At 38.9% G+C, this 17040-nt stretch overlaps 1 protein-coding gene across 1 annotated transcript in view; it reads left to right on the top strand.

Moving 5' to 3' along the window:
- Positions 1-15928, top strand: part of RNF150 (ring finger protein 150) — a 285174-nt gene extending 269246 nt beyond the window's left edge. The window contains exon 7 of the mRNA XM_003257744.3: positions 7448-15928. Within this exon, the coding sequence (XP_003257792.1) occupies positions 7448-7566 (119 nt within the window). The 3' untranslated portion in view covers positions 7567-15928. The remainder of the gene's footprint in view (positions 1-7447) is intronic.
- Positions 15929-17040: the final 1112 nt, after the last annotated feature.

The following is a 17040-nucleotide window of genomic DNA, read 5'->3' as shown; positions in this document are numbered from 1 at the left end:
GGGTCACCAGTTTGAGTCTTTGGCTCTAGGTGTTTGGGTTTCTTCAAGTTCTGTCCCTGGCCTTATCTTCTCATGCTACAATCACTTCCTATTAAAAAAAAAAAAAAACTATCATCTCTTTTGTGGTTTAAAATACCTTCTCTGTACTGAAGACTTCCAAATGTATTGGGAGTCACGGCCTCTCCTCTAAACTCCAGACTCAAGTATCTAGCTGCCAACTCCACATCAACCTTGGATGTCTTATGAGCATCTCAAACATACCATATTCAAACCTGAACTCTTGATGTAATTCTAACACCTGCTTCTTCTCCAGTTTCTCTGGCTCAATAAATGGTATCCGTATTCCTCGAAAAACATGGGAAATTTTCCTCTACTTTCTCCTCTTTTACTGCCCTTGGCTAGTCCATCATTTCCTGTGGATCCTTCATCCAAAATCATTCTTTGATTTGTCCCCTTATCTCCACCCTTATCACCACAACAAGCCACCATGTTTCATCTGTTCTGCTGTAATAGTTTCCTAACTGGATTCCTTCTGCCCATTGTAGTGCCAATATTTTTCTTGTAACAGCAACAGTGACCTCTTAAAATGTTAGGCAAATCAGATTACCTCCTGTTTAAATCTCTCAATGTTTTACAACATGTGACAACCAAAAGAAGACAGTATATCAAATAGATATGATCCTACTATGTCAAATGGACTAAGAGTATTTTTCATCTATCAACTTTAATTAAAATACCTACATCAAAGAGTGATTGTATCAAATGAGGGCTAATATTACTTTTACATTAGTTTTTGTTAGTTTTTGCAGAGAAGGAGGCAAATTCAGTCGACATTTATGTTGTTAATAGCTACTTATAGTCCCCAATTAGTACCACCTACAGAAAACCTTCTCAATATTTTGCTGACAAAGTTTTCATTCGTATTATTGTAGCCTCAAACTAAAACATCTGCCTTGATTAAATGATAAAAACTGTTAAAAATTATGGAACAAACCAAGTTTGATTAAAAACATAGAACATACTTAGAATAATTTCACATCCTCAGATTATTTTAAAAACAAGTTTTTAAATGGAAAATGATTAGATGATATTGGTGCAATGTTATATCATAAAAATTGAACCATTTTTGTAAATTTCTCTATTTTCATTTACTTGAATTCACCTTTGCCTTGCACTGTATAGTAAAGTCTTAATTTCCAAAGTAGCACCATGATTTCAGCAGCTCATAGTTACATCAGTCCCTGTGGCCCCTTTTTCTTTCAGTTCACACACTCCCATTTAGAAAAAACCAAGGTGTGAATGAATCTATGGAATCTGCTGAGGCTGGTGGCTGCAAAGCCAGAATGAAGGTGAGAAGCTGCCACTGTAGGTAGCAGTGAGTTCTGTTTCTATAGAACTGTAACTAAGTCAGCTCTTTATCTGTGCTTTTTTTTTTTTTTTTTGCTGGACCCATATGAAAGTCATAAATTCATTCCATGATGAGCTCTTTGGTTGACTTCCAGTTTAATTGTGAGCTGAAAATTTTGGCTTCCTGTGAGCCGAGTTGATTGATGGGCCACTGCAAGAAAAGAAGTGGAAATTAAATTCCCTGTAAAGTACAGCTCTCATTTTTTATCTCCAGGAATAAGATTTCAGCTTTCATTACACCTCCAAAGTGGGAATTCTCCCATTCGTGCCTACTTGTACTAAATATACAATAGCAGCCCTTTTTTATTAAGAAAAAAATTGCAAAAATAAAAACAATTTGAAAAATTGTAAAAAAAAAAAAAAAAAGGCAACTTTGTTTCTCAGTGGTCATTCTATCTAATAATTATTCATCAGGAACCCACTAGGTAGGAGGCCCTGTACTAGATTGGCATCAACACATAAACATGCATAAACAACAACTGGAAAGGACTCTAATGCATCCAGTCCAAATTCTCATTTTCTAGACAATTAAACTTTAGCCCTAAAGGAGAAAAACAATTTTTACAAAATAACACCTGCAGTTACTAATAGCAGATGCTAGAATATAGTATTAAGTAAGATAGATTCCCAGTTCTCATAAGTATAAAGTGTGTGGAGATATATATATATATATATATATATATATATATATAGAGAGAGAGAGAGAGAGAGAGAGAGAGAGAGAGAGAGAGAGAGGGAGAGAGAGAGAGTTCTTACTGTAAAAATGATGTTTAAGGAGTGCACTGAGTAAAAAGAGTGGACCTGCCATATGAAGTCACTCCCACTCTCTCCTGAAATTCCACAAAAACCACAGAGAAGGGATTTTTTTTAAAGACAGAGCACACCATGGACAGGGAAAATGCAAGAAGAGACAATAACACAATTTAGGCAACTGCAATAAACAGATAAATGGCCCATGACTTAGTAGACTGCAGACACAGCAAGCCCCTGCATCCGGCTGTGTGGGTTGTGTCCTGCCCCACTTCAGGAGCCACTGCTCACTCAGACTCCAGAGTGAAGCTGTGCTCTGGAGTGGTGCAGTACACACCCTGCACAACAGCACGCCACCACCCTGCTGAGAAAACAAGCACAAATCAGCCATGGGGAAAGGGAGAACCACCACAGTTTGCACTTGAGAATTCCCCTAAGGTCAGGGATCAAAGGCACCAGGTGGCTCTGGAGAAGATAAATGAAAAGGAAGTGCACACACACGCACACGCACATAAAATGAAGATGGGAGATCATATATAGCCAGCTTAGAATGTATTTTGTAGTGAAGTGTGAGGCACAGATCCAGTTTCACTTTTTTCTAAACGACTAGTTTTCTTGACTATTTGTTGAATGCCACTGTTTTTAAATACCAAAGACTTGTATCTTTATAGAGCTGCTTCCAGGATTTCCATTTAACCATTAATCTGTTACATTGCTATGAACTTCCTGCAATTATGGATCTAGGAAACAAATAAGAGCTAAGTCTTTAGGTTGGATATTTCCCTGTGAAATACCCCATTTCTTTTTTTTTTTGTGGTTGGTTGATTTTTTTTTTATTATTATTATACTTTAGGTTTTAGGGTACATGTGCACAATGTGCAGGTTTGTTACATATGTATCCACGTGCCATGTTGTTTTGCTGCACCCATTACCTCATCATTTAGCATTAGGTATATCTCCTAATGCTGTCCCTGCCCCCTCCCCCCAACCCACAACAGTCCCCAGAGTGTGATGTTCCCCTTCCTGTGTCCATGAGTTCTCATTGTTCAATTCCCACCTATGAGTGAGAACATGCGGTGTTTGGTTTTTTGTCCTTGCGATAGTTTACTGAGAATGATGTTTTCCAGTTTCATCCATGTCCCTACAAAGGACATGAACTCATCATTTTTTATGGCTGCATAGTATTCCATGGTGTATATGTGCCACATTTTCTTAATCCAGTCTATCGTTGTTGGACATTTGAGTTGGTTCCAAGTCTTTGCTATTGTGAATAGTGCCGCAATAAACATACGTGTGCATGTGTCTTTATAGCAGCATGATTTATAGTCCTTTGGATATATACCCAGTAATAGGATGGCTGGGTCAAATGGTATTTCTAGTTCTAGATCCCTGAGGGATCGCCACACTGACTTCCACAATGGTTGAACTAGTTTACAGTCCCACCAACAGTGTAAAAATGTTCCTATTTCTCCACATCCTCTCCAGCACCTGTTGTTTCCTGACTTCTTAATGATGGCCATTCTAACTGGTGTGAGATGGTATCTCATTGTGGTTTTGATTTGCATTTCTCTGATGGCCAGTGATGATGAGCATTTTTTCATGTGTTTTTTGGCTGCATAAATGTCTTCTTTTGAGAAGTGTCTGTTCATGTCCTTCGCCCACTTTTTGATGGGGTTGTTTTTTTCTTGTAAATTTGTTTGAGTTCATTGTAGATTCTGGATATTAGCCCTTTGTCAGATGAGTAGGTTGCAAAAATTTTTTCCCATTTTGTAGATTGCCTGTTCACTCTGATGGTAGTTTCTTTTGCTGTGCAGAAGCTCTTTAGTTTAATTAGATCCCATTTGTCAATTCTGGCTTTTGTTGCCATTGTTTTTGATGTTTTAGACATGAAGTCCTTGCCCATGCCTATGTCCTGAATGGTATTGCCTAGGTTTTCTTCTAGGGTTTTTATGGTTTTAGGTCTAACATGTAAGTCTTTAGTCCATCTTGAATTAACTTTTGTATAAGGTGTAAGGAAGGGATCCAGTTTCAGCTTTCTACATATGGCTAGCCAGTTTTCCCAGCACCATTTATTAAATAGGGAATCCTTTCCCCATTGCTTGTTTTTGTCAGGTTTGTCAAAGGTCAGATAGTTGTAGATATGTGGCATTATTTCTGAGGGCTCTGTTCTGTTCCATTGATCTATGTCTCTGTTGTGGTACCAGTACCATGCTGTTTTGGTTACTGTAGCCTTGTAATATAGATTGAAGTCAGGTAGCATGATGCCTCCAGCTTTGTTGTTTTGGCTTAGGATTGACTTGGCAATGCGGACTCTTTTTTGGTTCCATATGAACTTTAAAGTAGTTTTTTCCAATTCTATGAGGAAAGTCATTGGTAGCTTGATGGGGATGGCATTGAATCTATAAATTACCTGGGGCAGTATGGCCATTTTCACGATATTGATTCTTCCAACCCATGAGCATGGAATGTTCTTCCATTTGTTTGTATCCTCTTTTATTTCATTGAGCTAACAGGCTCTGAAATTGTGGCAATAATCAATAGCTTACCAACCAAAAAGAGTCCAGGACCTGATGGATTCACACCCGAATTCTACCAGAGGTACAAGGAGGAACTGGTACCATTCCTTCTGAAACTATTCCAATCGATAGAAAAAGAGGGAATCCTCCCTAACACATTTTATGAGGCCAGCATCGTCCTGATACCAAAGCCTGGCAGAGACATAACCAAAACAGAGAATTTCAGACCAATATCCTTGATGAACATTGATGCAAAAATCCTCAATAAAATACTGGCAAACTGAATCCAGCAGCACATCAAAAAGCTTATCCACCATGATCAAGTGGGCTTCATCCCTGGGATGCAAGGCTGGTTCAACATACGCAAATCAATAAATGTAATCCAGCATATAAACAGAACCAAAGACATAACCACATGATTATCTCAATAGATGCAGAAAAGGCCTTTGACAAAATTCAACAGCCCTTCATGCTAAAAACTCTCAATAAATTAGGTATTGATGGGACGTATCTCAAAATAATAAGAGCTATCTATGACAAACCCACAGCCAATATTACACTGAATGCACAGAAACTGGAAGCATTCCCTTTGAAAACTGGCACAAGACAGGGATGCCCTCTCTCACCACTCCTATTCAACATAGTGCTGGAAGTTCTGGCCAGGGCAATCAGGCAGGAGAAGGAAATAAAGGGTATTCAATTAGGAAAAGAGGAAGTCAAACTGTCCCTGTTTGTAGATGACATGATTGTATATCTAGAAAACCCCATCGTCTCAGCCCAAAATCTCCTTAAGCTGATAGCAACTTCAGCAAAGTCTCAGGATACAAAATCAATGTACAAAAATCACAAGCATTCTTGTACACCAATCACAGACAAACAGAGAGCCAAATCATGAGTGAACTCCCATTCACAATTGCTTCAAAGAGAATAAAATACCTAGGAATCCAACTTACAAGGGATGTGAAGGACCTCTTCAAGGAGAAATACCCCACTTCTATAAAACTGATTCTTCAGACCATAATTCTTTGTTAGTTCTCTTGTCTCCTTTAAAACATCTGAGGAATTCACTGTCCTCCTTGAAACTCAGGTATTTTTCTTAACTGTGCCACAACATGAAAAAATTACATTAGTGATTATCAGAACAAAAGTATTATAACCATTATTATTCTTTAGTACTTATACATTTTTGTTGGTTTTTTTAATTGCATATTTCTTCTGCAAAGTAAGAGAAAGTACAAGACCTTTTGGGTTGAAAGCTGCCTTTATGCAGCTTGCAGCTCAGCTCTCTGGCCTCCTCTGTCCATATTCCCTAGCTTGACTCTGCATTCCAGTCAAATTAAAAACCCTCTGATATCTGCCTGCCCACAGCTCCCTATCACCTCCAGCCATCTGTACATGCTGTTGCTTAAAGGATTATTTCTTCTTATTCATCTGGCTATAATACAGATTATCCTTTAGGACTCAGTTTAGACATTGCACCCAGTATATGGTTACATAGCCCTCTTACCTGCTCCTGTAATACCTGGTACATCTTCCATCCTGGTGCTTATCTCACTGTGTTGTAATTGCCTAGTGAATGGTCAACCTGCCCACCAGACAATGAGCTCCTTCAGGATAGGGATCGTCTTGCTCTCCCCTATATCCATAACCTCTAGCATAATCCTTAGTGTGCAGTAGGGACACAGTAGATAATGTCTTGAATGACTAAGTGATATACGTTCATTGAAGAGTATTTGGGAGAACTGAAAAAAATGTTAAAAGAAAATGAATATAAATCCCAACACTAGAGATGACTCTCGTTAGCATTTTTGGTTTCCTTGCTTCCATTTAACTTTCTCTGTTGACCCCACTGCATACAACGTTTTAAATATTTCTGTTTTCACTTAACAGTATACTGTGAACATCTTCTCATGTAACTATAAATTCTTTGAAAACGTCGTTTTAATGGTTATAACAACATTGTCCTTTAGAAGTAATAGGTTTATTCAGATATTCTCTATTGTTGGACTTTAAGTTACTTGCAATGTTTTGCCACTGTAAATAATGCTTAATTGAATAGTTTTGCATCTCCAGTTATTTCTCTATAATACATCTCGGAAATTACTGAGTGAAAATTTCACAGTTCTATGTGCAGTGTATCATGTACCTACCTACCTCAGTGTACCCTTAACTGTAATATTATCTTATCTTTTTTTAAAGAATGAAGATTACATAAGACAAAAAAGGATATCTTGTTTTTACCATATATTTATTGGTCATTTATATTACACTCTTCCATGAATTGTGTAATGGTAACCTTTGTCCATTTTTCTATTGAACTGTTTTTCTTATTGATTTAAAAGCTTTCTGTATGTTAAGAATAGAAACCTTTGTGAAATTTTTTGCAAATTCCTGAGTTTGATATGCCTTTTGATTTTATTTTACGTGTGTTTAACATTTTTAAATGTTACGCATATGTAACAATCTTTTCTTCTGTGGATTGACCAATTACTTTTCTAAATAGAATTTCTTGGCCAACTTATAGTAGATATATATTTTCCTACTAAGACATATCCTTCGAGGATATATTTTATTCTTCTAGTTTCTTTTGTTTGCATTTAACTTTTTGACCCATGTGACATGAGGCTTTAACTAGAGTTTTTACAGAATACCCAATTTTTATAATACCTTCTCTTGGCCTTTAAAGAAATATTATTACAAGCAATTGTACTGAAATAACCAGCATGCAAAGATATAGCTTGGTGTTCACTGTGAACTTTGCTTTCTCCTCCCAGGTGAGCAGGAGCCAGCTGTAAGCAGTGATTCTGACATTTCCTTGATCATGGCAATGGAAGTTGGACTGTCTGATGTAGAACTTTCCACTGACCAGGACTGTGAAGAGGTGAAATCTTGAAATGACAAATCCAGAAGAAAAGAGATAGTAGGACCCAAGGGGAAGGAAGGGAGGAGTGCTCCAAGACTTGGACCAAGCACACACACACCTCCAGATCACCTTGGCAACTCCAGGGCGCTCCGTTCAAGAATGCTGACGAAAAGCAATATCCAAAGTCTTGTCAATCAGGATGCAGTTTCTCCATCTGTATGGCAGTCTGTGGCCTTGGCAGCTGGGAAGTTGAAAGCTGATTTCCACTCCCATGTCCATTAGACATACATTTCAGAAGCTCCTAAAACAGAGACTGAAAGGCCACCTTTAGGATTTCTTAGTTTCATTTCAATTCTTTCCGTGTCTTATTGTTCTTGTTTTTGGCATGTTGTTTGATTTCTTTGGCAATTTTTTTAAAGATTATTGTACTTTACTTTCCATCTATTCCTTTGTTTTTCCTTTGATGCACTCCAGCTTTTGTATAGGTTCCTGTTTAGAAGCACCAGTTCTTGCTATGATCAGTTTGTATTCCATCTCTGAGATACGTGGTCTTGACTTCTCAGCATGAAGTGTGCATGGCTTTGAGAAGTGCCTCAGCACCCTGAAATGGACTAAGGCCAGCTTTCATTAAGAATCTAAGTTCTTCTAAGTGGGCCTTTAAAAACCCCAGCTGCCAGAGACCCCAACACTAAGCTCTAAATCTGCTGAGGCCACTGCTGGTTATTTTAAGCCACATCACACTGGCTTCCACTTGCCGGGCTTGATTAAGGGCCCATGTGACATGAGAAGGGAGCTCTAGGGAAGCCGTTGCATTCTTCTGGGTCTTACAGTCTTTGGCTGAAATTCTGAACTCAGAAGTCCCCTCCAAGGCATCCAGTCTTTGGTGATTGTAAGGCTGGTTTTAAAACCGGATACCACGTTTCCTTCCCATTGAAAACAAAATGCCAGTTGCATTGGTTTCCCCTGGGCTAGAACAGCTTTTTTCTTACCTCTGTAAGTGGGTTCTGTAAAAAATGGAGTCTTTAGAGAAAAGCCAATCATTTTTAAGTCCAATAGCAAACACAGTGGGGGCTGCAGTAGCACCTAGCTTTTACCTTAATTTCAACACACTTCTGTTGAATCTCACAAGACCATGTGGGAGGATTTAGGTGAATCCCTAGCAGATTGCTTCCCAGGGCTCCCTGAGTATGTCCAGATACCAAGTGAGGAATGAGGTGTGATTTGCTGTATCATTTGAACCAAAAAGTGTGCAGCATAAGAATTTGCTAGATCAAGTTTATCCTGACTGCAATAGACAAAGAGGGAAAGGAAAAGAGGTATCAAGTAAATACTGAAACACAATGGTGTTTTTAAACTGTTTCTGTTTTTATTCATTTTTTGTAACTATGACAGAAATGTGCTATTTTTTCAGCGGGCAATTTTGTAATATATTCAGACTATCTAGATACAGAGATGACTAAGGTCATTGACAACGTCTCTGAACAATCAGATGGATCACCTTTTCTCTACGCAGCTGGCAAACACCAGGCTGCGGCTTGGATTAACTAGGAAAGAAAGCTTTTCTCACTGAGTTGTTTTTATGTATTGATGGGGACTTTTCCACCTCATTAGACTAATATTCATTCAAAAAGAGTTTGGTTCTGCTGTAAATCCTTGCCGCCTGCTGAAACATGGAGTGCAGGTCAAGGGAGAATACTAGCTGCTCTTTTTTCACCACCTTTACCAATTTCCTATTTGATGGTTTATAAGTAGACAGTAAGGAAAGGCAGATGATTATTACCCTCAGAAAGGTCTCATCTCCCTAGGAGTCCAATGCTTCCTGTAATGAAATACACTCTCTATGTGTGGGAAAAGAGGCAGGAGGAATGAAGAGAGCTCTGAATTGAGAATCCTAGATGAACCACACGCTTTACTAAGCCTCGGCTTCTCCGTCTATAAAGTGAAGGGTTTAATAACATGAGTCCCCAAGCTCCTCTGGCTGTAGGACCACAGATGAGCCTTTCAGAGGCAGGATCAATTTTTGCAGATAGCTATGACTTGTGGCAATCAGGCTTCGTAGCTTGGGGAGGTAGAGTTACTTGACATGTACCATGTAATAACAGCCTTTGATACTTGGCACAACTATGGTGCTGAGAATAAAAATCTAAATGATTGAAGTTTTAAGTCCAAGTAGGAGTTGGTTTGTTTTGCCTTGTTTAAAAATTGCTGTTAGTCACGGAGTTTGCAATCTCTGGATACCTTCAAATCCTCGCTCTCACTGTGGGATTCTTGATCTCAAAGGTGTTTATTTTTCACAGTCAGCATAGGCTTGTGCCACTGAATCCTCCTTCAGTCGGCTTTGCCCAAAACAAATTTTAGTATTACTGGTATTAACTTTAGTCCAGTGGAATTAGAAGGATAATTCAATAGCAAGAGAAATATAAATTATATTCCATTCCCAGGGAGAGAATGCGCGTTGGATTGTTTAGTCCTCTGATTAACGAGTATTTTCTCTTCCTGCCAAGAACTAGGTGAATCAGGAATGGATTGCATATGCAAGCCCTGGCCACAGCTGCACTTACAGGATGCCTCATAGACGATGAGAGGTCTGAAAGGCCAACCCGAGGCTTGCAGATCTGACCCCAAGAAGGTCCTGCTGCAAACCCCCTGAGCTTTTGCCATTCACTACTTACCAAAGGTTTGTTTCTGGAGGCTTTTCCTGTAGCTTTGATAGTTTAAGAAAAAAAAAGAAAAAGAAAAAAAAATGCTTAACCAGAAAGTTTCTCTTTCAGAAGAAAGGGGAACAGCCCTTCCTTATAGCCTTCTTTACCTCCCACAAAGAGACTGACCTGGAGACCCAGTAGTCTACAGATGAGTGTCAGAGGGTGTGTGTACCCTCTAGAAGCAAATGCAAACTGTATGTGTATTTGCAGATGTGCATTTTTCTATAGCAAGAGTCTAGGCTAGCACTGTCCAACAGAAACGTAATGCAAGTCAGACATAATTTTGAATTTTCTACTAGCCACATTTTAAAGTGTAAAAAGAAACAGGTAAAGATAATTTTAATCATGTACTTTAACCTAATATTGTTTCAACATGTCACTAATGTAAATTAATGACATGTTTTACATGCTTTTATGTACTAAGTCTTCTAAATCCATTGTGTCTTTTACACTCACAGCACCTCTCAATTTGGATAGTCACATGTGGCTAGTGGCTGCCAATTGGACAATGCAGGTCTAGAGTTCCTCCAGTATTCTCACAAGATCCCCTGACCCTTACAAAAGAAAAGAAGGTTAATACCTTAATTACCTCCAGGGAGAACTGGACACCACCCAAGTCGCCTAATGAGAGGCCCAGAGGTCCATTTATTTTGTAGTGAATAAAGATTCAGGCAACCCTTTCTAAAATTTCTGCTTGAACTTTCTAACCATATCACTGATGTCCATGACCATTTGTTGTTACTCCTCTGACCAGTTGTTACTTAAAAGTCACACAAACCATGCTGATTTGGTGCTGAAACAAAATTATACCCCTCACTTCTATGGCAAACCCTTGGACTGATATGTGGCACTTAGGAGCCAAAGAGAACTCCAGACTGAAATCACCCAACTTTACCTCAACCCCTTCTTCTTCTTCTTCATGGTTGGTGAAAGTCCTTTCCCAATGTCCCCCAGTCCCACAGCTGTAGTGAAAACTCACGAACTTGGGAGGAAAGAATGAGAAATATTGACTCCAAATGCAAGACTTTATGTGGCCTTATTGAAAAAGAATCTTTGGGGGCCTGTGATCATCCAGTCTCTACTTGATGAATTATGACCACCTCCAATAGCCAGCATTTTACTCCAAGTCAGCATCCACCTGCCACCCCAGTGCAATGGGGAAGAAAAGGAGCATTTGCATTCACTCAGAATAATTTAGGGTCACCTTCAGGAACTGCTACCTCCTGTGTGGCTAGTCCCTTTGGAAGAGCTGAGCCCTGACTATGAATACAGCTTTTGAACATTGACTTAATCTCTAGGATTAGATATCCCCTGGAGTGTCAACTCTGGTCATCTACACAGGGAGAGGTAGAGTCTGGAGAAGGTAGAAAATTAAAAGCGGCAAAGGTACCTACCCATTTTTGACATCACATGGTAATGATCAGAATCGTGGAGGCAAAGCTCTGTCCAAAAATGTTCATTTGTTTTTTTGTTTTGTTTTCTTGTTTTTAACATTTCCTTCATCCTGGTGAAATATCCTGGAAATTCATAGATCTGGGTTTGGTCATTTCAAAACTCACTATGCCCAGTGGCCATTTCAGTTACTGCCCTGACATCCCTGAGGCTACCATACTCTCAAAACCAAATCAATGCCAGTGATCTAACATAGGATTCTTATTTATGAGTTTTGTTTAGATGGATATTTTTGCAGAGCATAAAAAATTAAAAGACATTTAGTTATCCATTTAATGTATCACCCTGACTTAAAAAAAATCCTTGGATCAAAACTTTTTCAAAAAATCTGGGATATGGAGTCACTCCCTCTGTGGAGCCAGAGCCCAGTCTTTTCTGGTACTAAGGCCACAGAGGCAATTTCCAGTAGCACTTTTATATCTTCTCTCACTTAGGTTTCTTTTCCTTTTCTGTCTATATCTGTTTTTCTCTGACTGCCTATATCTTACCTTGTATACCCGTACATAAATTATTTTCCCATCTTCTCTCTCCCCCTTTTTTTCTAATTTGTTTTCTCTCTTGCAAGAAACTCTGAAATAACCTTCAGAACACAAAAAAAACTGGAGGTTCTATACCTACAGAGTTATTGTCATTATCATGGTTACCATTGTTACTGTTGTTGGTGTTTTTCTTCTTTATACTGTGTAACAATATCCATATTCACTTCTGATGAAGCAAACCAGTTTACTATAAACCAATGCCCTCCCTAAAAGAGTCAGTTTCATTTTCACTTCTCATATCACCAGTTGTATCGCAACCCATCTTACAACCATTGCCATGTTTTCAGGCTTCCTTGCCATAAATGTTTTCTGGGCAAATAATGGCAAAGCAACAATTCCAGAATGCTGTCTAGATCTGCTTTCTCCCACCCTCAGCATTTGACCCTCCTCATTCGCCTGAGCCCCCAGGGTTAGAATTTCTTGGAAAAACTTGTATACTGTACCTGATGGAATGCCCATTCTTCCTAACTTCTTAGCACAAGCGCTTGCTCATCTTAAGTGACCTGAGGGCCACTAATTCCTGAAGACTGACAGACACGAAGAGACTACCCTCTAAGGTGGGGATGCATGGTTCTTCATGCAGTGCTCTTGGCCACCGAGATCCCTCATCCATGCCATTGCATGGATGAATACGTTTGATGTTGGCAGTTAAAATGGGATGGGAGTGTCACCCTGCAGGAAGTAAGAAAAGAGAATGGCAGGATCTCTGATCAGGGAGCTGGTCAAGGCAGGGCTGGAAAGCTTCTGTGCTTAACAAAATGTGCATACTGTCCCCAAGTAAATACTCATCCCTAGGTTTAGAGCTGACCTGGGTTTTGGGGAGTTTGTATTTTTAAGGAATTAAATACTCATGAGTTAAAATAGTCATGATTGCAAAGAAGGTCTGGATTGCCTGAAAAATAAATTAATTCTAAGAAGCTAATATGAGTTTCTCATCATCCCTTAGCTCTTCCTTTTCCCTCCTTTTGTCCTCACTCAACCCCAGACCCTGTGTAATAGGAACATTAATTTTTAAAGACCCACAGATCAATAGCCACACTCTTCCACTCTACACCTTTTATTGACACTAAATTATCATCCGAGAACTCACGAAGCAAGTCAAGATGCTAGACGTGGCCCCTTAATACTGAGCAATTTGATTGCAATCCTGCTTGTTCTACAAGAACCTGCTGAGGTCAATCACATCTCTCTTCACCTGCCTTGAGTGCTTCATAATCAAGTGGCTTTTTCAGGAATTTCAGTGATCAAAGATCTTCTAATCCTGTGCTACCACTGACGTTTGCACTTAATACAGAGCCATTTGCTCTATGGCCACCTGATAAATATTTGCCGATGATAATGATAAGACAAAAATATACACATCTATTAAGAGGTCTGCAATGTCTGAACACAGTGAGGGAGAAAAATCCTTAGAGAAGGTCGCTTAATCTGAATTACCCAAAGTCATTGCTTGGCAGAATATCTGTGGTCTGTTATCCTTAGTGAAGTGACAGGCTTGGAGAAGCAGGGAAAATGTGGGGACCATGTGTGCTATATAAACCAAAGACTGATCACCATCCAAATGAACACATGTTTCTTCCATTGACTAGTTGAATTTTCTCCTAATGTTCTCATAAATAAAAGTGCAGGTGGGTTGCATGGTTGAATGAAACCATTAAACCTTATGGGGTTTTCTCTTGCAGACTGTTGATTGACCTTACTAAATCCTGAAATCGAAAAAATGAATTGTGGCCTTAGTACCACACCATCTTTAAAGTCTACTGTTTAGTCCCCTTTTCCTTCAAAACTTTCTGACAAATCTAGCGCTTTACTGAACTCAGAACATTGTTCTCTTTGAGAATGTGAAGATTTTAAATAGCCAAAGAATTTTCATGTATAAGAGCTAGCTAAATATAGTACATCCTGCTCTTTCAAAGAAGATACCAAACTGTTGCCTGTACTAATGGGTATAGTAGAGCAGTTGAAGAACTAACACATACACGGACTTTTCAGTCTGAATTTGTGTTGGCATCTATGGTACTTACTGTTCAGTAGGATGTTATTGCAAGGGGCCGAGTGCCCTCTGCTGGAGCAATCGCAAGTATTCTTTCAGCAAATTAATTTGACTTGGGTCACGAATTCAACAACCAGTTACTTGCCTTTCATCATACAATTTCTTCGGTAGTTGAGAATTTGGTCTACGTTTATCAAATGAGGAAAGAATGTCACAAACTCTAAAAAGTTGAAGGAAACCCCACAGATCTTCTCACTGTCGGCAGCCCTTACTTCTGCAAAATGTTGAAGAATAATGTTGCCCTGTTTGCAAAGAAGATGCCTCTGGCTAGAATGTTCGTGCAGTTATAAGCAAGGGACTGCTTGTTTTTGTAAGTTATTTCAACTTTATTCTTGTGAAATTGCAAAGGAAGATCAATAAAAGGACTTCTTTCATATGAATGTAAATGGTGTGAAATACTGATGTGTTTTGTACATGTACATAATATATTTACTTCCTGCTTTCACATTAGTAATCTGAGATGGTTCTACCATTTTATAATTAGAAGGAGATGTAGGGGTGGGAGTGGGGAGGGACTGTTATTTTTATAGAGGGGTGTCCCTTACATTTAGAAAATGAAGTAATTTTGTATGTGTGAAAAGTTACATTCCATCCATTTTCTGGAAAAAAAATGGTATTGTTCTTTAAAATGTTCATGAGCTGGGAGGATGATTATTCTGGTTTCCAGGGGAAACTCTCAAGCAGTACATATGTGATACCCAGTTTTGTAGACTGCAGACCATAACCAGCAATTACCAGTTATAAAAATGTGAAAAAGAAATAACTTATTTTAACTACTTTGTACAGCACATTATTTCCCACTAGAAAAAAATCTGCAAATAATGAATTTACAATTATAAATAATCAGACATGACATCATAAATCAATCTTCCTCCCTACTAGCAAGAGGAAATTCCAATGGCTTTTTTTCTATCCTAACACAAATTACTTTTATTGTAAACAAATGCTTCCAACAAAATGCTTTTGTTGTAAAATGATTGATGTTGGGGTAAAGTCTACTTAGCTTCCCCACAAGGTCTTTCTGGCTAGTCTGCAGGTCGTAGATGATGGTCCCATCTTGGCATTGTCTGTCCTCTCCATATTCAGACTGTGTGACTGAGCTTCCTTGATTTATATAGCATCTGACCCAAAATCACAAAAAAGTCACTCCTGATGACATTTGCATGGGGAGTCTTTAATTTGGACTTCAGTTAGTTCTTAATTGCCGAAATAAGTCCTAGTGAATTATGTAGTGTTTTTACCCAAAACTAATCTTCTGTACAAAGTTGTATGCGTATTGAGATGATTAGTTAAGGCAGTGTAGTTTAATTTTTTCTGTATAAATTTCTTTCCTTCTTCCCCACCTCAGGCACCTACCCTACTCCTTTCAAAGCACTTTATATCCCTCTTGAAATACAAAGAAATTGAAAAAAAAAAAAGTAACTGTCTTTAAATGAATTTGTCTTCTATTAGGAGACACAGACTTTTATTTTGCTTTATTCTCTTTGTACTTGGAGAGCATAATCAACTTGTCTCATAATGGGCTAGTGATGAAACAAGGATGATAGTTGCAAACAATCATTACAACATGGTTATTTTTGTTATATAGAAGACTATCATGTAAATAAGTGCAATCGTGTTCTTACGTACTGGCTAAAAAAAAAAAATATTGCAACTATAAGGATTTTTAAATGAGGGTTGTGAATTCCAGGAAATTTCACTGCAAAATTTCTTTTGGTTTTGTTTTTTAATAAAATGGAACCAGATGCTTGTGTTTGTGTCATCTGTATTCCCTGACTTTGTTGCCTATCCCTGAGTTGCAGAGGTGGTGCTATGGATTTCAAAACATCATATTTATTGTTAAATCACAATTATGTCCAAAGACCAAGGATAATAATAGCTTCCTTATTTTTCTCAGGTAAGTCAAGTGGCAGGCACCAACCTTCTCTTAGCTCTGCTGTTCTAAGGGAATTAAGAGATTTGAGCAATTCTGAAGAAGAATGGCTGTGAAATGAGCTTCAGGTGCAGTCTGGCAAGAACTGAGCACTATGCTTATGGACTATCTCAGGCAGGTTTATACTAGGCAGAGTTATACCATGGGGCCTGCCAGATGGGCTGGGGCAGACAGATTTCTTTTTTATATTTACTAGTATATTTCTAAAAGATTTTAAATGGCAATTCCTTGGGATTCACAAGGGAACATGAAGAAAATTTAAAAGATGGAGGCTGCTGGCCTGGGAAGGTGGAAAAGGAAGGCAGGAAAGGAGAATGGCTCTCTATTCATTGGCATCACCTACTGGAACCTGGCAGACCTTTGGGTGTGGCCTAGCCCCCCGCGCCTGGCCTAGCCCCCCGTGCCTGGCCCAGCCGAGACTCCTGACACATGCTCTTGAGAAGCAGCCAGGATTGGACATGGCCAGGCAGGAGCTGTGGGTTTCACAGAATTTGCTAGCAAAAAGAAAATGCAAACAATATTGAGTGCTGTGGCCTCCTGGAGCTGCTGTAGATAAGGAAACCATTAGTGCCCAGGAGGCTTTACTCAGGGCCAGTCTATGCTTAATTTGTAGGCAGGAAGATACTCTAAGGGGATTGTTGGGAACATTCATAACTATGCCGTATTAGAAGGCACTTTAGACTTTGTTTATGCTTCCATTATTGCAATGTTTATCTGCCCAGACACTGTGGGTATGAAGCTATTACCTAGGACATGGAAACCATCCCTCCCAACTTCAACTTCCATCATCTTTCTACTAGACCAGGGATCCCCAAATGAGGAAAT

The sequence above is a fragment of the Nomascus leucogenys genome, chromosome 7b (assembly GCF_006542625.1).
Source record: "Nomascus leucogenys isolate Asia chromosome 7b, Asia_NLE_v1, whole genome shotgun sequence".
Lineage (NCBI taxonomy): Eukaryota > Metazoa > Chordata > Mammalia > Primates > Hylobatidae > Nomascus > Nomascus leucogenys.
Note: the sequence above shows the minus strand (reverse complement) of the source record. Positions and strands in the feature narration are given on the sequence as shown.